A 25,947-nucleotide genomic window follows, 5' to 3' on the forward strand; every position below is an offset into this window, starting at 1 on the left:
ATGGGTTTTAGATGGTCCAACTCTCAGTAAAGTTTGCATATCTTAGATAACGCATCTTCACGACATGTGGAAAAATGCAAAAACGGAGCTGGGCAGGTGGGGAAGGCTGGTGGACAGACAGGGAGTTGTAATTTTCATTGAAAATCCCTGATGGTTCTATTTTACCAATAAAGACTCAGGAGCCAGATGCTGGGGTGAAAACCTGCTAGTTCAGAGAGGCAGAGAAAGCAGCCAGCTGAACTTCTACTCAGCTCACATGCCAATGGAGAAGGCCCAAGAAGCTCATTAGCTCAGCTGACAGCCCAGGAGGAAAGGTCCAAAAAACCCAAGGCCAAAGGCTTGCTAGCTCAAGGCCCCAAAAGCCAGGCTAAGGAGCTGAGGAGCTCAAGAGCTAGAGAGCTAAGAGCCAAAGAGCCAAAGCCCCACGAGTAAAGCCCAAGAACAAAAAGCGCCAAAGAAGTCTACACCAGGTCTTAAACACCCCTCAAGTCAAAGTCCCTACTACTCCTTAGTCCCTGTCAGCTGGTTTCTCGCTCCACCTCTTGACCTAGGGTTAATTTTCTTAAATCCTGTGTACAGATAGCTCTTGGATCAAAGGTGTGTATGAGGCTAGCTGAACCACACCTTAATCACCTGTTTGCAATAAACAGCAAGTTCTTAGATGAAAGGTATGTATTAAGGCTCAACGTTACCCAGTTGATCTCGGGCTATACTTCATAGGGTATTGGTTATTGTTTAGCAGTAAACTTGTTTGTTTTCCTGAGACAGAGTTTCTCTCTGTGGACTTGGCTGTTCTGGACTCACTTTGTAAGCCAGGCTAGCCTCAAACTCACAGAGCTTCACCTGCCTCTGCCTCCTTGAGTGCTGGGATTATAAGTGTGTGCCACCACTCCCGGCTTAGCAACAAGTTTTATATGATTATAGATTCTTTAAGTGATGTGACTACATATTGGGCTAAAAAGAAATAAAACACGTACTTTTAAGAAGCTACCCAGACCACATCATTAACTTTCGTGGTGTTCTGCCTTGACCCGCTTTCTAATTCACACAGTTCATATGAATGAGGTTTAAGATCCAGGCCTGCTTTTGTTTACTGTGCTTTTTCTAACCATTGTCGTCTGCTTTGTTGGCTCTTGAAATGTGGGATAGGATGGGCCTCTTTGAAACCACACAAAAGTTGTAACATTCCTCTCTGTTGGATGCTTATGGGAAGGGCCATTCCAAGTAGGTCTCAGAAAGTCCTGAAAGCTGGATTTCATTTGGGGTGTCTTCTCCCAGTGGTTGGAACACTATGAGATGCACTGTGTATACATATTATCCAGTCTGACTTCAATACTAAAGAATAGTGGCCTAGACAGTGAGGGTTGGTTAATAGCAAAGGGTTTGTGGGTCAGATGTGTCAGTCCAGCTGTTTCTTAGGCAATGGTGCATCACAGTCCTACAAGACTGTGGGGTGGGACACAGTCTGTCCAAATGATCCCCATATCAAGTGGGTGAGGCTGCTTTGATTGGCAGGATCAGCACATGGTTAATTCTCCAAGCCCTGCTTTAGGTAAAAGGGACTGTGGTTCCTGGCAGTTTGAGGCAGATGCCTGAAGACATATATTAAAATAAAAACTATCTAGCTCTTGAAATATATGGTATAAAAGCCATAACACTGAAATGCTAAGATATGTGTGTAATGTTCACAATTTCCCCATGGCAACAAATACATCCCTAAGGTTTTCTTTTTATTTAAAAAAATTTTTCATTATGCTGAGGATTCATATAACCTCTCATTAATTAGAATGGTCAGTTTAATTCGTAGTAATTAACTCTAACTCAACTTTGGTGCATCCTAACATGGTATGAATTTCATCCTGGAGAATTACTTCCAAACTAGTTTTCTAGTCAGTGTGATTAACCTCTAGAGCCTGATGGAGTGTCTACACTTAATTGAATTATGGCAGCATTGGGCTTCTAGAAAAATGTAGGTTTCATCATTTGATTCTGACTGTAATCATATACGTTTCTGTGTGCTTTTCTCTCTTATAGGTCTGCCATCTGCACGTCTGGCTGCTCCTAATCTCACTGTGGAGGAAGGAAAGTCCATGACACTTTCTTGCAGTGTTGCTGGTGACCCACTCCCCACGCTGTACTGGGACGTTGGGAATTTGGTTTCCAAACATATGGTGAGGCTTGGCTTTGTTTCTGTCTCATAGTGTGACACAGTGAGGACACCGTATTAAGCATAGCGATGAGCACTCTCTTAGATCCCTTCTTGTTGCTGTGATAAAGGGTCACACCCCTACCCCCCCCCCCCCCCGGACAAAAGCAACTTAAAGGAGAAGGGCTCATTAAATGCCCTGTTCCAGATCACAGTCCCTCGTAACTGGGAAGTTACAGCCTCAGGAGCTTGAAGGAGCTGGCCATAGTAACGTCAGAGCCATGAGCAGGTGAATTAGCGTATGCATGTGCCAGCTCATTCCTTTTTATCAGCTCAGAATCAAGATAAGTAAGACACACCTACATTTTTTTACAGTGACACCATGATGTGTCACCACAGTTAGGGTAAATAATCCCACTGTAGTTAACCTGGTTAAGAAAGTCTCCCACAGACTAACCTAACTCAGATAGTTCTTCATTGAAATTCCCTTCCCAGAAGATGCTACACTGTCAAGTCCCCGATCTTCATTAACTATCAAAAGCACGCAATACTTTGCGCACCCACACATATAATGCATCTTGGTGACATTTAGTTTCTATTTATCCTTGCTTAGACAAAATGAATTCAAAGGTTAGATTTTAGTTACCTGTACCCAACACATTGGAGGAGAGTCTTTAGATTAATAATGCATTCTGTGTCATTCTGAGCAAGGAAGTGACAGTCCTTGTAATCTTTGCCTTTGGAGGAAGGTGGGCAAAAATTCAGGAATTAAGTCAACTTCAGCCATTGAGCAATTGAACCCAGAACCAGAGAATAACTTTCCATTACTTGAGTATGGAGCCTGCAGGAAAGTGTGCGTGCGTGCGTGCGTGCGTGCGTGCGTGCGTGCGTGCGTGCGTGTGTGTGTGTGTGTGTGTGTGTGTGTACTCCGTTTTAGGAACAAACCCTGATGTTTTTTGTCTGTAAATTCATTTGTAGAACGAAACGAGACACACGCAGGGCTCTTTAAGGATAACGAACATTTCATCCGATGACAGTGGAAAGCAAATCTCTTGTGTGGCAGAAAACCTCGTAGGAGAAGATCAAGATTCTGTGAACCTCACTGTGCATTGTACGTGCTGAGAGCAGCGTGTGTTCTCCGTGGGTGGTTCCCGTGGGGGCTCGGCCTTTGTCACTGGGGTAGTCTGGGGGCTGCTTAAGTTTGTGACACAAGAGTACATTTCATGGTTTTGTGAGTGCTTCACTAAGAAATGTGTCAGCCCCTGGTTCTTGTTCTGAGGAGTCTGGTTAAAGAGACCACTTGCTGGTGCTTCACTCCCCAAAGCCTAAAGTTGGAGAGTCACCAGGCTGTCTTTCCAAGCTTAAATCAGACCTCAGACATTTCAAGCATCAACATATGGGCATTTAGAACCTAGCAAAACCGAACCACACTGGAATTCAGCACATCTACAGATGCATTCGCTGCTCAGCAGTAACAGGAGCGACCAGGACCTCATACTCCCTGTTAGTCGATCAGCGGCCACAGTAACATCCCTGTGTTGACTTGTCTGATTCAGTTAGTCAGTGCTCCATGGGATCAGAGTGTCAGGAAACGCTTCCAGAGTCATTTTAAAGTGTAGTGATTCCCGCAGTTGTTTTAATTATTTAAGAAGCATTGCTAATGACGAAACTGTCTCTCGTCATTTCTTATGATGAATCCACATAATGTTACCATGTGTGGTGGTGGGTTTAGACACAGACCAAGTAGCCATTGAAAGGACACTACCTACTGTCAGTTTCCCTGTGCTGTGGGAGGCTGAAGCCCAGTGAGTTGCTCTCTCGGGCTCCTGGGCGGGCTTAGGCCAGTCAGATGATATAAATTATTAATCCAGAGTTACTGATTGTGGGTTTTCTTAAGCTAAAATGATGGTTAAATAAAAGCCCCCTTTTTGACACAGAATGCAACGGGGAGAATTCTGAGCCTCCTGGTCCTATTAACTCACTCTCTCTATTCTCTCTCTTTTAATTTAGTTGCACCAACTATCACATTTCTCGAATCTCCAACCTCAGACCACCACTGGTGCATTCCGTTCACTGTGAGAGGCAACCCCAAGCCCTCGCTTCAGTGGTTCTATAACGGGGCGATACTGAACGAATCCAAGTACATCTGTACTAAAATACACGTTACCAACCACACAGAGTACCATGGCTGCCTCCAGCTGGATAACCCTACTCACATGAATAACGGAGACTACACGCTAATGGCCAAGAACGAGTATGGGAAGGACCAGAGGCAGATTTCTGCACACTTCATGGGCCGCCCTGGAGTGGATGATGGTGAGTACTGGAGCCTCTGCACCCGGGGAAAGGGGAGAGCGACCCAGTAGCTACTGCGTTTGCAAGCCACCAGGTCCGGCCTTAGTGTCACTAGCCTGGGAGATCTGCTCCTCAAGGCAAGTGCGGAGTGTAGACCGCTAGGGATGCAGACCTTGCCCAGCTGCTGCCTCTTCACCAGCTGTGTCAAGGAAGGGGACACATGTGTGACCCACAGAAGACAGGGAATGAACAAGTGTGAAAAGTGATCCAACAACAACAAAACAACAACAACAACAACAAAACCAGTGCGATCATTGTCTTTATCTAAGCCCCTCCTATTTCCTTGGCATTTTCTAAACGTCTGCTAAGACATACAGGCCTTCAGAGTGTGTTCAGAATGTGATTTGAGTTACGCCAGTTTGATTTACCAAAAGCATATCTCTGCAGGAGTACATAAAACAAGCGGTGTCTGGAAGCAACACCCAGACACCCCTGGTTGTTGCAGTCAGCCCCATTAAATCTTCCTCCCAATCAAGAGTTTGGATGCGTGGCTGTGTTTGAGGCAGTAAATCTTTCCTATATCTCTGTGGGAGCCACAGCTTCAGAATGAAGCCAGAGACTCCAATTTTGGACAGCGGCTTTTTGTTTGTTCTTGAGGAAAATTTTTATTTGTGAGTAATTTTAGATTTATAGAAAAGTTGCAGACAGTACAGAGACTTTGTGGAGACCTCTGCCCAGGCTTCCCAGTGTTGGTGCCTTCTGTTACTGTGATCCATCTGTCATGTGAAGAGCAGGGCATTGGTGTGTTACAATTCGCTGAACTTGAGGCCTTATTTGGATTTTGCCACCGACAGCCTTTTGAAGCTCTTTTGGGTGAAAACGTGATTCAGGCCCAGAGTTTGAAAGCTCTAAGAAGCAGGTCTGTGTCCTCTGAAATGCACACACCAAAGGGCCAGTTTTACCCAGGATTTTGATGTGTTTTCCTTTGAATGTTTCTCTGTGGTGCTAATATTTGTCTGAATTGAACTTCTCTCATCCACGTGGCCTCAGTTTTAATGTGTCTGTCATTAGTTTTGTTTTCTGGCTTCATCATAACTTGAAGGGGGGAGCTCTCAAATATTAAGAAAGAACAATTATTTATTTATTAAAAGGAAAAAGTCAACTAAAATTTTTATTATGTTTGTGTGTGTGATTGTGTGTGTTTGTTGTGTCTCTGTGTGTGTGTACATGTGTGTCTGTGAGTGTGTATGTGTCTCTGTGTGTGTCTCTGTGTGTGTGTGTGTGAGAGAGTATGTGTGTCTGTCTGTGTCTCTGTGTGTGTGTGTGTGTATGGGTCTCTGTGTATATGTGTGTGTCTCTGTGTGTGTGTGTATGGGTCTCTGTGTGTGTATGTGTATGTGTGTGTCTGTGTCTGTGTTTCTGTGTGTGTCTTTGTGTGTGTGTATCCATGAGTGTGGATATCAGAGGACACTTCATAGGAGTCAGTTCTTTCTTTCCACCACTTGGGGCCTGGGGATGGAACTTTAGTCACCAGGCTTGACAACAGGTGCCTGGACCCTAAATTAAGCTAAATGTTGTAAAGTTGTTCTCCCTCCTGCTTGTTCCTCTTGCTATTTACTCATCTTTATTATATATTTAAAAGAAAAATATGGGGCAGCAAAGATGGCTCAGGAAGGTCAGTGTACTTCCTGTGAAAGTGGGAAGGCATGGGTCCAAATACCCAGGGTCCATGTAGGAACTGGGTGTCCCTTTGTACTTGCAACCCCAGTGCAGGCAAGCAGAGGCAGGTGGATTCTGGGAGCTTGTTGGCCAAGCTGCCTAACTACAAAGTGAGCTTCACACTCAATGAAGGGCCTTGTCTAAAAAAATAAGGTGGAGAGTGATGGAATAAGACCCTGGAGTCCTCTTCTGGCCTCCTCACATGTGCACATGGGTGGGCATGCACATACACCATAAAAAAATGAAAAGGCAAACAAACTATTAATGTCTGCTTTTAGGAGAGACTGATTTATTTTTGTCTTTAACTGTTAATTCAAAGGCCAGCCATCAAGGGGTAATAAATGAGAGAGAAAATTATGGAGACTTGGTCTTGGGTGACAGTAGATATAGTTGACCCTAGTGGGCCATAAACCAATGTGACCCATTAAGAGATTGGTCTCATTTGGATGTGGGATAGAGTCTTGGTGGGTATTTATGAGATTCACAGTCATAGAACTCAGATAACAGCTGTTCTTAGAATTGATTTCTTTCTCTTTTAACCTCCTTAAAATTAAAGTAAAAGAAACAAATAGAAAATAAGAAGAAGTGTGGCAGTCATGTCCCTAGTGGTGCCTTCCACACTAAGGACAACAGGAGGTCAAGCCCAGATTTTTATTTCTTCAGCATTTCTGCTGTCGTCATGCAGTGAGCAGTGAGGGCTGGCTGGCTCTCACAGATCTTTGTGATGAGAATTAATCTAATTCCACTGGTGGTGTCTTTGATGAGTCTAAAGAAAGGGTGGGAAGAAAGTCCAAGTCACAGCATGAGTGAGCAGCCCATTCATTGTGATGTCATGAGTGAGCAGCCCCCATTCGTTGTGATGTCATCAGAGAGCAGCCCCCATTCATCGCAATGTCATGAGTGAGCATCCTTGTTCGTTGTGATGTCATGAGTGAGCAGCTCCTGTTCACTGTGATGTCATCAGTCAGCAGCCCCCATTCGTTGCAATGTCATGAGTGAGCAGCCCATTCATTGTGATGTCAGTTGCTTTTCCATACAAAGCCAGAGGAGTGAGCATGGTGGTCCTGGTGTCCCTTAGGGGTGTGTCCCTTATTCAGCTTAGCTTTCTAGGGGATGTTTGCTCTGCTTAGGGATATGTTTTAGACAGAGAATGAAGAATACTGAAAGAAGTCAAAATATTAAAAAAAAAATTCTCTATACCAAAAATTTTCCAAGTTTGAATTAGACAGCCAGCCTGAGCATAGTCTGAGCTCTGGACAGGTGAAACCATTGCCTAGTGCCAGACACTGTGCTTTGCTGGAGGGGAGTGGGGGGGAGGCAAGAGAAACAGCTATGTCACTCAGGCCCAAGGTGCCATGTGTAAAATTTGAGGGTGTGAGGTTGGCACTGGCGAGATGCAACAAAGCAAGCTCTTCGTAAAATGCCTGTGGACTGTGGCACCAGACTACAGGGATCCACCTGGGGTGATGTGTGGAGTGACAGCCGCCATCTGATCCTTAGGTGTCCACAAGACCCAGTGCCTTCCACAGATGTTAGCTACTGAAAATCTGGGCTAATTCATGAAAGAGAGAAGGAACTCTCCCCAGGTCCCGGGCATTGCACTCTGTCATTTTGGATCCTGCCTTTAAAGAACCGAACCCACCTCACAATGTTTTGGCCTGTGTTAAAAGTGGAAGATGCAGCTTCCAGCTGCTGAGTGAAAGAGAGAGAGCCACAGTGTTTGCCTGTCTAGTGCACCAAGGAGCACAGCTTGTGGAGATCATGCTAATTTTATCTTTGGATTTTATTGTCCCTGTAAAATCAGCTTCTGGGAGCAGTTTTCCTTGACTTCCAGCACGGTGGTCTGGCTGTGCACTGGGGGCTTCCAAGCAGTATTTTTGCCCTACTTCAGTTTGGTGTGTGTTCTTGGGGCTTAACCCTAGCTGTTCTAATTTAGTGGTTCTCAAGTCAGCCTTTGGCATTTTCCTTTTTAAGATATGCAGACAGTACCCAAGGGTGAATGTTGGCCCTGCAGGGGAGCACTGAGCTTTGGAAGCACTTTCTGCTCATGAGTGAATAAAAGATGGTCTTTCAGTTATTTGGGGCTGCAGAAAGAGACCCTAATTAAGAAATGCTTTGTCATGGTCTGAAGAAATGGCTCAGCAGTTAAGAGCACTTGCCTATACCAGAAGGCACATGGTGGCTCAGAACTGTTAGTAACTCCAGCTCCAGGGGGAAGCTAATGCCAGCTTCTGGCCTTTATGAGCACAGAGCATGCACATGGTAGACATAAATACAGGTGAGACATCCATACACATAAAACAAACATAAATTAAAAATAGTTTATCACATCATAGATAGAAACTAAGACTGGGTTTGATCTCGTGACTATTTCCCTCTTTCTGGTCCAAGCTCAGCTGTAGATAAGACCTGGAGTTTGCTGATGCCTTAGCCATCTCTCATCTGCTCCCTGGGTGAGGGGAGTGATGCAGACAAGGAGGAAAGATGCTGGATGCTGGCTTGGTGCACTCCAGACTTGGGAATATTCCACGGTACCCCTGGACCTTCTTCCCTGGAAGCCTTTGTGTGTTCTTGCAAAGTATTTTTTTTTCCTATAGTCTTTATGACAGGAGCAAACACACCTCTACTTTAGCTAACAAGACCAACTCCTTTCAACACAAGAGTGTCATGTTATTGGGGGTCCTTCTGTATGTCCAGGTATCCTAGGGTGTGAGATTCCCCACAGAGACTTAAACTATTCCCTGCTGGCAGCATGTGGTCTGAGGGAAATACTCGAGACCCTTTGACCTGACTCCTGGAGGAGCACATGTGGAAACAAATGCTACCCACACCCCATACCCCACACCCCATGGCTACAGTTAGGCCCTCTGAGCCTGCCTCTACAAGGGAACATGATGGAAGGCCTCAGAGTGGTAATGTGGGACACTGTTGCATGGTAACAGCTCATGACACTTCCTGAAGAACTTCTGGCAATTCCTTCCTTACTCTTCCCCCTGGAACTACTTCCTTTGTGAGTTTAGACCCTGAGTGCCTCACACTCACTTTGATGCTGGTTATCAAGGCCAGAAGACTGTTTCCCTTTTGCCTTGCACTAGAATCTGGGTGAGTTTGAGCAGCACGTCAGCTCGTTCTGGAGGTCTGAGGAGCCAGTGCAGATAGGACTTCTTCAGAATGTGGTGGCTGAAGTAGCATAGGATTCAGCCATGCTTCTCACTAAAGGAAAGCTCAAGCCCCAAGACTTGACAAGAAGGGGAAGCAGCTGGCCATTGGCTCCTGCCCCAGATTCTTTCCACGGTTGCCTCCATCCTGGCTCTAAGGGCTGAGCTTCCACATCCCAGGAGCATCCCTAGCCCAGTGCTAGGCAGTACCAGCTGAAGATACATAGTCAGTATAGGTACAGAGAACAACGGGACCTCTTGACCACCTTCATGAAAGCCATTGAATGGAGAGAACATTAAGTGGGGTTGGTGGCACCTGTAAGATTTTACTTTAACATGTGACAAAGTCCCATTCCTGATCTCCTTCTAGAAGGTTTCTTCAGGCCTGACATCTGAATTTGGTATCTTAAGCTTAGCTTGTGATGTGCATAGAGGGTGCTTTGGTGCGGAGGGGACTCAAGTTGGGGTTTCTCATCTGTTTCTAAGCCCAGATCCAAGCCAGAGTTTGGAGTGATTTGTTTAACACACGTGTGTGACTTTCTCTCAGTCTAAAAGGGGAAGGGCTTTAGTAGCTTCTGAGAAGCCAGTGATGGAGCCCAGCGTTTCTGAGACAGTTGCTGCTGTAGCACTAGTCAAACAGGGAGGTGCTTGTACCCTTTCAGCCGAGCACTGAGTAGATGAAGGTTCTCACCTCTGTTGGCACAATTAGGGGAAAACTCTCTGTCCTCAAATGCTTTTATGGTACATTAAACTCCCATCCCCACCCCTTGTCCAGAAGCTTGGGCTCAGCAGAGCTCTGCCACCTCACTGTCTAATCTTTCTAGATCTACCCTTTAAGGAGAATGTGTAGCCAGCATTTATTTCTTAGAGAAAGTGGGTGAGCATGAGCATCTTTTAAGGTCTGAGATAGTTCTATTTCTCTATTCCCTTTTGGAGTGGGACATAGGTATATGTCACTGTAAGCAGAATCAACTTCACGCTCTTATAACATCTTTTGCAGCTGTGGCCAGGGATGCTTTGCCACCGGTGTTTGGTTAGCTGGCCGTTGCTTTGCTGATTTATTGAAAAGCTGTTGTGTATGATACCTGCTTCTGACTCAAGTAAAACTTTGCCAGGTGTAAACCAGGATTTTCCAAGCTTTCTATGCACTAAACCCTTGGGGACCCCACTAAACTGCAGGTATGAGTTAAGGGGTGCAGAAAGGGGCATTGCTAGTGAGCTCATGCCATTGCTGGTTCATGAACCACTTCTTGAGTAGTGAGGATCCTTCATAAGGATGTACTGGAGGGACGATTCAAACATCTTTCCAGAAAACTCCACTGATTCTTCAAGGACAGCAAATTGTAATAATGATTAAAATACAGAATAGATGGTGTTCAGAGGTGCCCTCCGTGTGGGCTTAGCAACAAGTACATGACTTCAGTGTATGGTTATGAGGCCTTTAGAAAGGGAAGGAAAGTGGAGGCTATGGTCACACGTGTGTGCAGTGTGGGGTTAGCCAAGGAGTTCCCAGTGGCTCTGGTGTATCCTATTTAGCTTACAGGCCCAAAATAAAGGCTTGTCTCAGATGACCTTGATCCCCTATGTGCCTGTCATTGGAATTCAATCCTACATATGGGCAAATCTCTACCTGAGCCAGCAAATGTGCACAGAGACAGAAGAGATAGAGAGAGCAGAGGCTTCTCAGAACAAAACTTATAGCAGAGAAAGGACTTACTTTTTTTTTTTTTTTTTTTTTTTTGCCACAAGGAAGTCATTTGGACCTGTGGTGAGTAGCTTCTGATTAAATAGCACAAACTCCAAGAACTCTGAAGGCCAGATATTTCTTGAACGTGAGCACAGTGATTGGGGGCAAATGTCTCATCCACGTCATTATACAAGCAATGCAGTGGAGCAGACTTTGCAGAGTGCTAGAGGGTCACCCTCTTGCTTTGATGCTTGAGATTCTCTAGGCAGCACAGAGAGCGTCTCACTGGCCCACTCATTCAGGAAGGATGTCTCAGCTCCAGAATGCTCATTCACACAGCAGTGGGAGTGAGTGACTTCCGCTCCCGATTTCAGAAGCAGTTGTCTCCTATGCAAAATGCGTGTCAGGGACAAACTATAAATATTGGAAGTGTTTTCCCACAGTTTCTTCCAGTGCTGTTTTGTCAAAAGATTCATGATGTGGGGTGAGCTGGCACACACACTCTCTCTCTGTCTCTCTGTTCCACTCAGAAGGCCCCAAAGTAGCAGACTTAGGTATGGTATGTTCAGGTCAAAGAACACGCTGAATAAATTTCTATCAAAGTTCCAAACAAGAGTAGAATGCCAAGCCCCCACCATCTCCTTAGACCACTCTTCAAGATCCACTTCTTGTCCTGCACCTAAAAGCACAGGCCCCATGTATCTTTCTGCCATAAGAAACTATGGTACAAGCATATGATTGCCATGATAAATAGGATTCATCCTCGCAGCTCCTTGCATGGGCAATAGTATCGAGGTTAGTTGATTACACCTTAGAGGCTCCCAAGGCTTTCCATAGCTATGCTGTTGCACTCCTCCGTCCTAGGGAAGACTCTGTTCCTACAGGAAAGAAGAGACTCAATGCTCTCAGAAAACTGGTGGCGGAGAACGGACTGAGGCTCTCACACTGTTCAACTCTTGGCACAGCCTCCTCTGAGGAGAGGGACAGTCTAACCACCAGTGGCTGGTTGCCACATGTCAGAAAGCAGTACTGATCCAAAGCAAGGGCTGCCCACTAGAAAAGAATGTGTGTTTTGCTCTTCCTATCACAAGGGGTTCTTTAGAATATTTTTAAAGATCAGAGAGTCTGCAAAATAAAACTGAAGGGAAATACTTGTTTAAAGAGTATCGCAGGGGCTGGGCATGGAGGCGCACGTTTTTTAATCCCAGCACTTGGGAGGCAGAGGCAGGCAGATCGCTATGAGTTCAAGGCTAGCCTGGTCTACAAAGAGAGTCCAGGACAGCCAGGGCTATTACACAGAGAAACCTTGTCTCGAAAAACAACAACAACAAAAAAGGAAAAATAAAGAGTATTGGAGGGGTTGGAGAGTTGGCGCAGCAGGTAAAAACACTTGATGCTTTTGCACAATCTAATTCTCAGCACTCAAAGTGTGGCTCACAAACACTGCAACACCAGTTCCATGGGATCTGACACCCTCCTCTGATCTCCACAGGCACCATGGATGAGGTGCATAGACATGCACACAAAAGAAGGAAAGAAGCATGTTTTCCTGGCCCCTGCCATTGTTTTTATTTTGGCAGCAGAACACAAGATGGCTGTTTACATATAACCTCTGCTTTTCTTGTTTGGGTTTTTTTATTTTTTATTTTTTTATTTTTTGCTTTTTGCTTACCCTCTGACTATGTTTCTACTGAACCGTAGAATCTGGCCATTATTCGGGCAGATTTCCAGAAGCTCAAAGATTTGCTCATGAGGCGTGGTTGCCGCTGGAAGCTAAAATGGAGCTGAGAGTGTTTACCTGTAACTCTACTGTTGGGAGACAGAGGTCAGAGGATCACTGAAAGTTTGAGGCCAGCCTGGGTTAGACCCTGCCTCAAAAACAGAACAAAACAACCCAAAAAGCAAAGGGCAAAATGGTAGACAAAGAAACAGGAGAGAGGAACTTTAGGTTATTTAACATGAAAAGGAGGTGCTGGTAAGTGTTTTAGCTTGGCAATGTCCAGAAAGAAAAGCAGTGATTTGATCTTTACCGTTTGCAAGCCTCGCGCCTTAAGCCCTGTGTTCTGGAGGCACAGGCACCTCCTGTTGATTGTCTGTGGCCTTAATACAACCTTGACACAGCCTTTGGAAGTGTCAGGCTGCTCTGGACCCACAGTCTCTTCCTATAGCTCCTGAAAACAACCCCTCAAGTCAAGAACAAAGCAACCGTAGATTCTCTTTAGGAAACAGCTCACAGCCAGGACATCGGGAAAATGTGTCCCAGGCCCAAAGTCTATCATGCCTGTTATGCTGGCACGTGACCATCATGCCACGGAAGTGCTATGGAAGGGTGGAAGCCATGGCCCTGTGTGCAGAAGTCCAGGCGGTGCAAGAGAGTGCCTCGGTTTCCACATTTCCATGTTAGATCTTGAAGCACGTGGGCTGCCGGAATCAGATTGTCTCCTACTTGATGGGCTGGACAGGGGTCTTCAAAGACAAACAGAAGGCATTTTCCCACCCCACTGCAAAGGCTATGATGTGGGTTGAATGCACCTTGTCCATCTTTTGCTCATTCTGTCTGGTGGGATTGTTTCCTCACGTTCATCTTAGAGCTGAGTATCTGCAACAGCGGTGTCTAACTTTACCCCTGTGTGGTATGTGAGAGTGTGTAGTGAGTGTTATTCAGATTTCAGTAAAAGGGACCAGTTAGAAAACAGACTTAAAAAGGGATACCTAGGTTTGGGGGTGTGTGCCTTTAATCCCAGCACCCAGGAGGCAGAGGCAGGTGGATTTCTGTGAGTTCAAGGCCAGCCTGACATACCTAACAAGTTGCAGGCCAGCCAGAGATACTCGGTGAGCCTCTATTATCATAGGAGGGAAAAAACATGGACTATTTTCAAAACCTGGCCATTGTCAGAAATGTAAAGAGGACTTGTTATGTCAGTTTTTATTTTGTCTGCCCTTGTGTTTCCTGAACTTGAGTCCACATGCCTCAGGTGCCTGGCCTGAGGCTCTGGAGGCTAGCAGGCACTTTTGTACTGGGCAATGTGGCTCACTGGGTCTGCTCATGTGTGCTTAGGAGGGAACAGCAGTGACTGTCGCTTCTGCGCCTGCCTCACTGCCATGTCCATCATCCCACCTGAACTTTATGACTGACAGTGGAAGAGCACTGACAGTTCTTCTCCTATATCTGGGAAAAGAATGTTGGGAAGAAATACTGTTCTTCAACAAGTTTCAGCAAACCTGATGTTTTGTGGTTGATCTTGGGTCTGGAAAAGTGAATTGTCTTCTAGGTTGTGGTCTAATCTGTTCATTTATGGCCCTAGATGAAGCCCTACTGATTCTATCCCCGTGATGTGCTGTGTTGAGTTGGTTCTGTGTTCTTGAATCTTCCTAGGGGCTTTGTGTGAGGGGTGTTTGGTGGTGTTCCATTTTATCATGAGGTTTATCATGTGGCTCATTGTCATGCGGCCATAGAAATTTTTGGTCCAAAATAACATGACTCAGAATTATACCTTTTTAAAAAATGGAGTTTTATGTATAAAATCAAATGGTGTTATAACCCCAACCCTCCCATTTGTGGGGTCCACTTGAGAACATACAAGAACAACAGCCTTTTCAGCATTTCCAAGGAAGTCCCAGATCCAGGGAGAAGCCTTGGTCATGGGTTAAACTGTATGGACATGTCTGGGACTTATCCAGCTCTGAAACTAAAAGTCCATTATTTGAGGAATGTACTTCATCCTTGGTTATCTGGGATGGTACCTAGTGCCAATACAAACTGAGTTCCTCATATAGAAAGTTATATACCAAACTGATGGCTGTGAAACATCACATCTTACAGTCTTTGGCTGATTAATATGGGTTTGAAATCGGAATCCTCAGGCTCTCATACCCACATAGTAATAGAATGGTTTTGGTCCATCTGGTCTGAGGCCATGACCTCTGAGGCAAGACTCCATTCTCCAGTGAGAGTCTGGCCCTTCCTGTGGTCTCACTTTGGAGCCTTGGGCTGGTGTATGCTCAGAGTGCTGCTGTAACCCTGCTGAGTTGGCAGACGTATAGCAAAGATGAGCGGAGCTTGGCAAAGGGTTTACAGGTCAGGGCGGAAAAGCCATCAAGGGCGGCAGCAGCAAAGCCTGGAGGGCTGAGGCCCTAGCACACTAGACCGTGTGTCGAGGGGTGAGTGAGAACACAGCGAAGAGCGTGAATAGGAGACAATGGATGGATAGGCAGGTCAGAAGGCAACCTGCTCTCTTGGAGCTGTGAAGCTTACCCTGAGGCAGAGCGTCAGGGCCATCACTGTGGAAGACAGCATGTACTATGGGGTCTTCCTGAAGGGAAAAGGCTTGAGAGGATCAGTGGGTGTCTTGCATATGACATTGGGAGGTGCGACTCTGGGACTTCTCCCTGCTTAATTTACTAAGTGGTCCCCAGACCATACACAGGGCAGCCCACAAGTCAGCCGCTCTACACCGTGCTCTGATTCCATGGGTAGATACTTTGATAGTATATTTCAAAGTCACTTCAAAATTCAATTAGCAGGGACAAAAGTCATCAAAGTACAATAGAAATTTTTGAATGACTGATTTTATATGAATCAGCACAAAATAGGTGGCTGTGCGGCCTGTCTGATGTATGTTTTCAGGTGGTGGTGTTTACCTAGACCCCAGCGACAGGTTTAAGCAGCATCCCCGAGTTGAAACACGCGGCCATCCATTTAATTTTTTTTTTTCTCTATAAGACAGAAATTTTTTTACTGAAGTCTATTACAATTCTAATTTGAGCACCAGAGCCATTTTTGCTTGTTTGTTCATTTAGACTAACCTTGGTTATTATTCACTGGGGAACCCCTGCCTGGCAGTTAACTTATCTCATCTTGTTTTGATGCTGGGGCTCAGAAGTGAACTGAAGACCAAGTAAGCTTTATGGCCAGAAGTTTTGCTGCTGATAGGCAGAGACTAAAAGTGTAAGAAGGCTCTGTGGGAATTAATTTTGCAACCACTTAACTGATAGGACAAAGTGTATTTCCAAGCACACTTGCTTATAGACCCAGATAGCTGTGTTCTGGGAACTAGACACAGAGCTTTTATTTGCCAATTCTTGTTGACACCAAATTTGAATATTTTAAATATATATTTTTTAATTTCATAGAAATACCTCACAGGCATACAAATAACAAATCTATTTTTTTTTTCTGGTAGAAAATTTATTTATATCTTATACCACTTATACCAGCCAGTGACACCAGCATGGATTTCATGTTTCTGGGTTGTTAGGACAAAAAAAAAAAAAAAAAAAAAGCCCTGGGACTCTTCTGAAGATGGGGTAGGAAAAAAAAAAAAGTGCTTTGCACCAGGCTGGTAGCATGGATAAATGGTGTGGGAGGCACAGCCTATCAGTAACTCCTAAACATTGGAGAATCGTAAAAATGCTACGAAAATTACTGTCTCTGAAATAAAAACATCTAAGCTATGGTTAACACAGCCTGCTGTATAGTGGAACTAGTACAAGGAGAAATGGCCAAAATGCACTGATTTTTTTTCCCCCCACACACATATATGAGATTTCTCATGGTTTTTTTGCTTTTGTTTTTGTTTGTTTTTGTTTGGTTTTTTTTTTGTTTGTTTGTTTGTTTTGTTTTTGAGTGGTGGAGTTGGAAGAAGGAGAAGGCGATGGCTTTCTATGTAGGGTAACTATGTAGGGTAAGCAGATCCTAGCTCTTACGTACTTGTCCCATGGGGTAGCCCTACCTGGTTATAAAACTTCATGGCATAGTTAACATATTGGACTAGGTAGAGCTAAGTGGCTGTTAACTCTAAAATGCGTACTTACAAATCGTTTAATGTCTTTTGCTTTTCAGAGATAAACCCTAATTACGCTGAAGACCTCTATGACGGTAGCTATCATGTTTCTTCTCTACATTTTTTCCCCAAAAATGTTTGCGTATAATGAAATAAATAAGCCAAAAGAAGACCTATAAATGGAGTTAAATACACATTTTTAAGTGCTACATGAGCCAAAATAACATCTCAAGTATCACCCAGTATTGATGGCCCCTTTCCCTTGGTATTTACAGTGGCTGTAAATAACTCTCTCTCTCTCTCTCTCTACCCCCCGCCTCCCCCCCCCCCCGGACTCTCTTCTTGGAAGTAGTAAATCCATTCTGCTCTTATAGACATTTTGTTTCCGTAATTGGAAACTAATTACCTATTTAAAAGCCATGACAACCCAAGGAAAGGAGGTGGATCTCCTTCAGGCCAGTCAGGAAACACATATGAAACTGTTTCTTGTACAGTGCAGAAGGCCACACTTACAGACAGGAGCATCCAAGATGGTAGCCTCCCCAGGGCAGCTCAAGCAGCCACTGGGCCATGCCATCCAGACCCTCTGTCTCTGACCAGCTTCACTAGGGCTGCTTTCCTTTGTGGTGGGAGTTGATGCTGTGGTGGGAGCAACCCAGACCATGGTCCACGTAACCTTCCTTGCTGAGAAGCAGGATTGCTTAGCCTTGACTTACCAGAACCATCCCTGGGGGAGGGGGCAGGCCAGTTTCCCTTGGGGTGGAGGAGCTTAAAACCTAAATAAAGTGAAGTCCTTTTGGGAACTTGGAAAAGGAGGGACCCAAAGGCTACATTATTGATGGCATAGCTGCTCATCTTTTCTTTACTTTGTGACTGACTGCCAAGGCCACACTGATGGGTGTAAAATCTCGTTAGCAGATCCCCAAACTACCACTGTGGTCATAAAGCCAACACACTTAGAAAAGTGACAGGATTTGTTTCAAGATTGGGACTAAAATTGAAAATGATTAAAATTAGATTATCTGGAATGTTATATTTTTAAAAAGCCCTTTAGTTTCTTCAACTTCTCCCTTGCCTGCACATTTTTTCTGATGTTCCCGTTTGCTCTGTTCTATAACATACCCGTTACCAACAAAGATCATATTGAATGTGTACTTTGCAAAGAAGGTTGCCATTAGACACACCTGTCCTATAGACCATCCTTGCTTATTCTATGTGTATTTAACTCCAGCTAATTTTAACTGGGAATTATGTTGCTTTTACCTGTGTCTATATGATAATCCACATTCCTCCATGCTGTGGCTTGGTTGGCTTTATGCAGGTAATTGAATATATATTTTTATTTAACCTGCTGGGGCTTTAAGAAAAAAATGCCTTTCAGATCACACCACATAGCAAGAGGTTTGAGCAATGATTTTTGCATTTTAAAATTGTTTTGAATTTCTTTTCAGTAACTTCAAAACTTTAAAAATGTCATCTTCCCACTGGCCTCAGATTCCACTTTGGGCCTTTTGGCTAAGATGTCACAGTTTTAAACAAGAGACACTTAAAATGGTCTAAATTTTGAATGGCTACTTGGCTATCCTACAAAGAAAAAAATGGTAAATAAATGATGTCTGCTTATGTTTGAAATCAGTGAGTTTTAAGATATTCCAAATAAATATTGTAAAAATTCAAATTTTGGCATTAAGAATACAACAACAAACATAGAAAATAAATGCTTTTTCTGTTATTTTTTTCACTTGCATTCAAAGGAACATGCTGCTAATAAAAATGTAATTTGAATTGTTTGCCCTGAAGCCAGCATGATGATCCTACCAAAGGGAATTCGTCTGGGGCTGAGTTAATGGAGCTGCTTTTGCTGGATGAAAATGAGGGGCCCTGTTCCTACTTAGAACTGAAACACGGATATTTATAAGCAATGCTGTCTGCAGTCAGCTTGCTAAGAATTTTCCGTGATGTGTAATATTAAGAATAAATACTTGGATTACCCATGAAAATCAGCTGACTATTTCCATCATGATGGAACCTCATACCTGACTTTGACATGTGTGGCAATAAAGACACATCTGTAATGGATACTTATACTGTTGGCCTCTTTATGATGGAATATATGTCTGAACACTTTTGAAAATTCCTTTGTGGACCCAAGCTCCACGGTGATGCTCCTATTGGGTCACACCTTAAGCTCTTGTCCTGCTGTCTAAAGAGATGCTCCTACCCAGAAATCAGTGTTGTCTTGGAGTCTGGGCTACTGCTTGGCTCTGGTTGCTTCCATTGTTTCACTTTCCCACTGACTTTTTTCACCTTTACAATGGATAGCCAGATCTGCCCTCCAAAGACCTTAAAAAAAAAAAAAAAAAAAAAAATCCACGGCTCCCATTCTCTGTTTTAAAGGTGGCATCAATAAAGAGGTGTTTCCTTAAGAGCAAATGAGAACTCTTAAGCCAGGTTAGAGTGACCACCAAGACAGTGATGGGGAGATGGCAACAGAACGCCAAACTCATTGTGTCCTGTGCTGTGCTTTCTTGCACTGAACGGAGCAGCCAGGCACATCCCTGCATGGCCAGGATGTCATGGCAGTGACTAGGACTCCTAAGTCTGTTTTGCCTTGTTCTGGGTCTCACTGTGGCCCTGTGTGTGTCGGCAGCCTATTGATAACTTCATGTTATTTTCCTTTCTCTTATCTCCAATTTAAGATTGGACTGTGGCAACTGACATGGGGGACACCATGAACAAAAGCAATGAAATCCCTTCCACAGATGCTGCTGACCAAACCAGTCGGGAACATCTTTCGGTGAGTGGGGAAAACAGGTACTTCCTGTGTTGGTTCTGACCATTCTGGATGCTCATAAGCGAGATAAATTGTCACTGCTTTCTAAAGACATAGTAATTTTTCAGATGTGAGCAAGCCATCAAACATTAGAGGGTCTATGAGAAAGGTTCAGAACAGTGGCGCATGGACCACATATTTAATCTTAATGTGTTTTTATTTTATGTGTATGTGTGTTTTGTCTGAATGTGTAGCTATGCACCATGTGTGTACAGTACCTGAGGAGGCCAGAAGAGGGCGTCAGGTCCTCAGATCCTATGGATCTGGAGTTACAGAAGGTTGTTAGTGGCCAGCTGGGTCCTGGGAACTGAATGCAGGTCGTCTTCTGCCAGCTTTAGAACCACATATTTGCTTCTGTGTCTCTGTGAATGTATAACTTCAAAAGCCAGGGACAGCAGGGGCCAGATAGGAGTATCAGATTCCCTGGTGTTAAGCCACCTGATATGGGTGCTTTGAACAAAATGCTGGTCTTCTGGAAGAGTGGCAAGTGTTCTTAAACATGGAACCATCTCTCCAGCCCCATACTGCACCACTTTTAATAGTTACTACTGTTTTAAATATCTGTCCTTTACAACTGGACTACTGGGAAATCAGGAAATCAACTCAAATTCAAGGTCCACACTTTCACATCTAGCTCCTCCTCCTCCTCCTCTTCTTCTTCATAAATAAAATTTGGATGTCTGCCAAACAGAGATCCAGTTTTCTCCAGAGGACATTATGAGGTCCTCTGGGGGTGAAGCAGGATCCAGCAGCACAGTCTGTACAGGGTGATTGGCTTAGGCATAAGGAAAGGAGAGGGAAGGGCATTGGGGGTGTGAGCAAGAGTTTGAAGATTAGGAAACACAATACAGGCACTTCCCTGGAGAGTCCAGGCTGCTGCCGAAGGTCTGAGGTAGTCCCAGAAGACTAGCCTTGTTCTGTAGCTATTGATGTGACTATTCCTAGGTCCCATGGTTGGAGCTGTCTGGCAACTGCTCTAGCTAAACACCAATGTCATGTTGAGTCTTCCTCTCAGACAGCATGTCCTGTGAGCACTGGGTCCTTATAACCCTGACTCCATCTGCCTCCTTTTCTGCTAACACAGCCGCAGGCTGACCCAGGTTTAGTAAAACAGGCCCTTTCAGGCCTCTCACCAACTGCTTTTTTCCCCATTATGGGGGCATATTCTAAGACCACTAGTGGATTTTTGAAGTTTCAGGTAGTTTTAAATACTTTTAATTCCATTAAAAAAAAAAAAAAAAAAAAAAAAGAGCCTCCTTCTGGCCTGTATCATCCACACAGGAAAGTGTGCACATCCGGGTTGTCCACTCTAGTTGTGTCCAGGACTGGTACATACTTGCAAAAAGGACCAAACATGGCCCTGCTTCCTGGCACCCCCTGGTTTCTACAAGCCACGACACTAACTTTAAAAGGGTGTTCAGCCAGCTGTGGTGGCGCAGGCCTTTAATCCCAGCACTTGGGAGACAGAGGCAGGTGGATCACTGTGAGTTCAAGGCCAGCCTGGTCTACAAAGCAAGTCCAGGACAATCAAGGCTACACAGAGAAACCCTGTCTCAGAAAAAAAAAAGAAAAGAAAAGAAGAAAAAAAAAAGAAAGAAAGAAAGAAAGAAAGAAAGGTGTTCACCATGAGCAACTTTTAAGCATGCACCAAAGTCATGAGAATAATAAAATCCACCCCACTGTATTTTCATTAGCATCAAAATATTCATTTTTCCATTCACCCCTCCCCCACCTTCCTCTCGCCTGTGTCTCTAGATGGATGGATAGATGAGATAGATATTAGCCATATATATGGTTATTATGTGATGTCAGTTAGAGGTCTGTTTATTAGTTTAACACGCTTCTTCCTTTGTAAAATGGGCACCGCCAACAGGCAGGACTTACCTGTCTCATCGCAGGGCTGTGGAGGTTAAAGTGACCTGATGTGTCTACAGTGTTATAGGAGTGAATGGCAAGTGTCCAGGAAAGGTTAGCTGCCAGGGTCATCACCAACTCCTCAGCACAGGGGATGGATTTGCAAGGTCGTCACAGCCTGGCTCTCTCTCCCCAGGTCTATGCCGTGGTGGTGATTGCGTCTGTGGTGGGCTTCTGTCTGCTGGTGATGCTGCTGCTGCTGAAGCTGGCGAGGCATTCCAAGTTTGGCATGAAAGGTAAGCAGAGCCATGCTGATTTTGCTTCTGAAGTGGACTCATTTTTGGCTCATGACTAATGCTAATTATCACTGAAGGAGGAAGTGGCTGGATTTATGATGATTGGCTTTTTTTAAGGCTGAAAAAATAGCAACAAGGATATGATACTACAAATCAGGACAGGACAAACTCATGATTACTCAACACTGCCCACTTTCTCATGAGCATACTTAGCCCAGGAAACATGAACTGCTTCTCTGAGTATGGACTAGCTTGGTGGTGTGGGTGCGGAACAGTGCTTGTGTATTCCTGTTGTGGTCATGGGCAGGCAAGGCACCGGAGCAGGCAGACACTATGGTCATGGGCACTTATGCTGCTTGCTGCTGCACACTGAGATCCTAAATCTTCTGTCTCCTGCTTTCTTTTGCTGCGCTTTTCTGTATCCCCATTTTCTGAAAACTAAGCAACACCATCAGAAGCAAAACAAGAAAATTCACTGTAGTGGCACACTGAGGCTTTGTGCACGGATGGCTTTTTATTTAGGTGGCAAAATTCTGAGGGCTTAGAGCCTGTATTGTCATGAGAAGATAACTGATACTTTTCAGAGCCTAATAAATTGTTTGGAGGCAGGGGTGAGGAGACACTTCCATATAAAAATGAAGAGTTCTGGCAACTTTGAGGCATTTGCTGTGATGTTTAAGCCAATGTATTGGCTGTTATGTGAGATTATTGTATATTATGTGGTCTCTGACAGCTCGGCACCCTAAGTGCCCAGAAGAGAAAGCTGTAAAGAAGGCTTGGTGGTGTCCTGTGTGGAGGATTGGGCCTGTGGCTGTCTTCACCTGTGTGGGCTGTGGGAATGACCGACCCTGCTTGGGATGGGCTGCTTACACAGCAGCCAGCATCCTGGCCAGCGTTCACTAGCCTGGGGTGGATAGTCTTTTCTACTGTTTTCTCCCCTTTATTCAAACACAAAATAAAACACAATCGAGCCCTTCCAGTCTTGCTGTGACTACCTCTGAGCCTGTGGATCTTTGAGGCTCCCTTAGGAGAAAGGCTCTTTCGTTCTCTTAAGAGGTGGGGGAAGGAGTGTCTTGAGTGACTGGGAGTCACTGTAAAAGTGGCTCCTCTAAGTGGCTGCCAGAGACCCGCAGGAAGACAAGAATTGTAGGGCTTCCCCTGGAATTCTCATGTTGTTGGGTCTGAGTGGATCAGAAAGTTGGTATCTGAACACTTTTCAGGGGATGCCCATGCCACTATTGCCCAATCTGTGAGAGTCACTGATCCCTTGTCATGAGTCTGGGCTGCCACATCTCTCTCCTAGTGTGACAGTGTGGGGTTGTCATGGAAACCAAACTCAGCCACCATGCTGGACTAGATCTCCACAAGCTGGGTGCCCACCATGGCATTTATGCTTCTCACCTTCACCAGGGTCTTTATTTCCTTGGGCACATTCTGGCTGCATGTCCCCAAGCACAGGTTGCACTGGAGTGTAGCTGGCCCTTGAGGCCGAGACTCCTTTAGTGAAGGGTCTGACTTGAGGGTTTTCATCTGGATCCTTCTGAGAGAGGATATGTTCAGGCCCTTGTGGGAGCTCATGAGCAATGTTGGGACTCCTGGGAGTGTAATCTAGGAAGTCTTCTTAATGCTGCCCAGGAATGACACGCTGACAGAAGAAGTACCCATAAGAAGTACCCCTGTTTTCTCAGTAGAGCGACAATGAGGGCGGGGAGGTATATGTTTGCTTCCAAGAAGGTTCTATTTCATATTGAAACTCCAGAAATGAGAGCAAGTGGTATTCTAAATACATATGGGAGGATTACCACCAAACCCCTGCGTTTCTGAGCATAACCCAAAGGTCTCCTTAATGGACTGGGAGGAGGATATGCTTAGCTTTGACCATGGAAGCCAATGACTTCTTCCAGGCAGTACCTAGTATAGGTGTGTTTTGCTCTGTTAGTCTGAAACATAAACATAAAGTACATTTGCAATGCTGTCTTAAAGACTTGTGCTCTTGCTTGGAGCAGCTGAAGTTTTATTTTGTTTTTGTTTTCAGTAGTGCATCAATCATCTGTGGTGTGGGATGCACACATTGACCCCTGCCTGAGGTCATTGTTCACAAGTCAGATGCTGAGTTGACCATCTTTGGGAACCTAGAAATTAAGATGGGGCTCGTGTACCAAATGCAAACAAAAGTGAACAAAAAGTGGTGTTTAAAGATTAATGTGAGTGAATGCACTTTTAATGCCATTAGAGTGAGGAGCATGCTCAGAACATATGGCCTGAAATGGGGAGCCTGTGCGAACATTCTACTCCTGAAGTAATCAGACGGTATGCCAGTCATGGCAGGAGCTATGGAGGAAAAGTGCATAGGCTTTGCGAGAACTGTGGCCTCAGAAAGGGACAATGGCAATGCTGATGGTTTGTTACAAATGAAATCCAAACCCTTATGAGCCTCTTTGGTGAGGTTTGAACCCCAATATATTCCCTTGTCTTAGGAACAGAGCAAGACAGGATGGCTGCCAGCCCACCTTTAGGCATTCGGGGCTTTGTGCCCGTCCCAGCTGTATTAGTTTTTCAAGACTATTAAGAAATAACGAAATACCTGTGTATAACACAAGGTCTGTTCAGTTCACTGAGAGCCCAAATAGTCCACTGCCACCTCTCCTGAGGTGAGGCCTCCCCTTGCCCTCTGTCATATACCATGGAGGGTCATATACAACTGAGAGGCATTAAATCATACGCTTAGTCAAGAAGCCAGAGGGCAGGGTGGAGCAATCTTGCTCTTTTATCATATCTTTCAGATGAACTAAGTCACTCTTCAAAGCCAATATTAACTCCTTCCAAGGGCAGCAGCTCAGTGACCTAGCCATCGCCCACTCGGCCCTTTCTGTAAACACTCTACACCGCCTTTCAACAGCACCCCACTGGCTACCATTCTCCTAATATATGAATTCAGAGGGAATCATGGTTTATCTTGCACCCCAACTATTTCAATTTGTGGTCCAGACTTTCAGACTCAAGGCTAACAGTTTGATACTGTTGATTTGAAGAGCCTGGGATAATACAAGCCAGAAACCTCTGATCGCCACAGCATAGCTGAACGCAGGGAAAGGACGAGCCTATGAGAACCCAAACACTATTTATGCTATTGCTTTCCTAGAAGATGAGCTCATCACTAAAACTAGGGAACTAAGTGGTGATTGGGAAATCCAGGTAGTAGTGCTGTAGTGTGGTCCTTGGAGGTGGAGCCAAAGGGCTGAGTTTCATTGGTTCTCTGCTCTGTCAATCAGTGGAAGCAGGTTACTGATAGTGCAGTCCAGCACAGGTGGGTACCAACTGGGGTTTTTCCTAGTTACCCATGGAGGAAAAGCACCACTATTTCTAATTGCCTCTTACTGGAGGTAACTGAAGGTCACCGACAAGAAGTCATCTGGACAAGTCCTGTCTCAGGGTACTGGGGTTTTCCACTACTCTGTTTTGGACATTTGTTTCTAAGTTTGAAAAACACACTTTGCCTTTCGACTTTGTGCACGGAAGTCCTCCGTCTGTCCTCTCTGCCTTTGAAAGTGTAGCTTTGAAGCTTGCATCTTCATTCGGACCTGAAGCTGGCAGGGGTGTCAGCTGGTGCCTCATATTTTGCTGTTAACTAGAAACTATTTTTCACCATTGCTTGCTTACCGTACTTTAAGCATCTTGCTGGTAAGGTCTGGTGGCGATTACACTTGTCACAGTAACCATGAGCGGTAGGGTTGTTTCTTCTCCATTTTCTCTGGTTTATTTCAGACCAGTCGCTTGTTGTTGTTGTTGTTGTTGGTGGTGGTGGTGGTGGTGTTTAATGTCTAGTTATTATTAGTGTAAGATGTTTGGCCACGGGCACAGGGTTATTCCTGTGCATGCTTAATATGAGCACACAAAACACAGGTTGTGAGTCTGCCTCCAGTTTATTTTGATTCGTGTTCAACAACACAGCTCTTCAAGAACTTTCAAAGCGCCATTTTGCTCAGGAACAAACCACAGGACGATGAGCGTGCAGTGAATGCATACGCACTCGCGTTCCGACCAAGTCCTGATTGTCTCTCCCATGGTTTCCTGGCCTCTCTGCTCCAGGATGTAGAAGTGCACATGAGGGGGGGGGGGGTAGAAGAACCCATGGCGTGTGGGTTGACAATTCTTCAGAGGGTGCTCTGTGCTGGG

At 44.8% G+C, this 25,947-nt stretch overlaps 1 protein-coding gene across 1 annotated transcript in view; it reads left to right on the forward strand.

The window, feature by feature from the left end:
• Nucleotides 1-25,947, forward strand: part of Ntrk2 (neurotrophic receptor tyrosine kinase 2) — a 319,485-nt gene that overhangs the window by 49,015 nt on the left and 244,523 nt on the right. The window contains exons 7-12 of the mRNA XM_051172708.1: nucleotides 2,035-2,171; nucleotides 3,125-3,257; nucleotides 4,157-4,462; nucleotides 16,848-16,883; nucleotides 19,488-19,585; nucleotides 21,672-21,771. Coding sequence (XP_051028665.1) covers nucleotides 2,035-2,171; nucleotides 3,125-3,257; nucleotides 4,157-4,462; nucleotides 16,848-16,883; nucleotides 19,488-19,585; nucleotides 21,672-21,771 — 810 coding nt within the window. The remainder of the gene's footprint in view (nucleotides 1-2,034; nucleotides 2,172-3,124; nucleotides 3,258-4,156; nucleotides 4,463-16,847; nucleotides 16,884-19,487; nucleotides 19,586-21,671; nucleotides 21,772-25,947) is intronic.

This window comes from Acomys russatus, chromosome 3, assembly GCF_903995435.1.
Source record: "Acomys russatus chromosome 3, mAcoRus1.1, whole genome shotgun sequence".
Taxonomy (NCBI): Eukaryota; Metazoa; Chordata; class Mammalia; order Rodentia; family Muridae; genus Acomys; species Acomys russatus.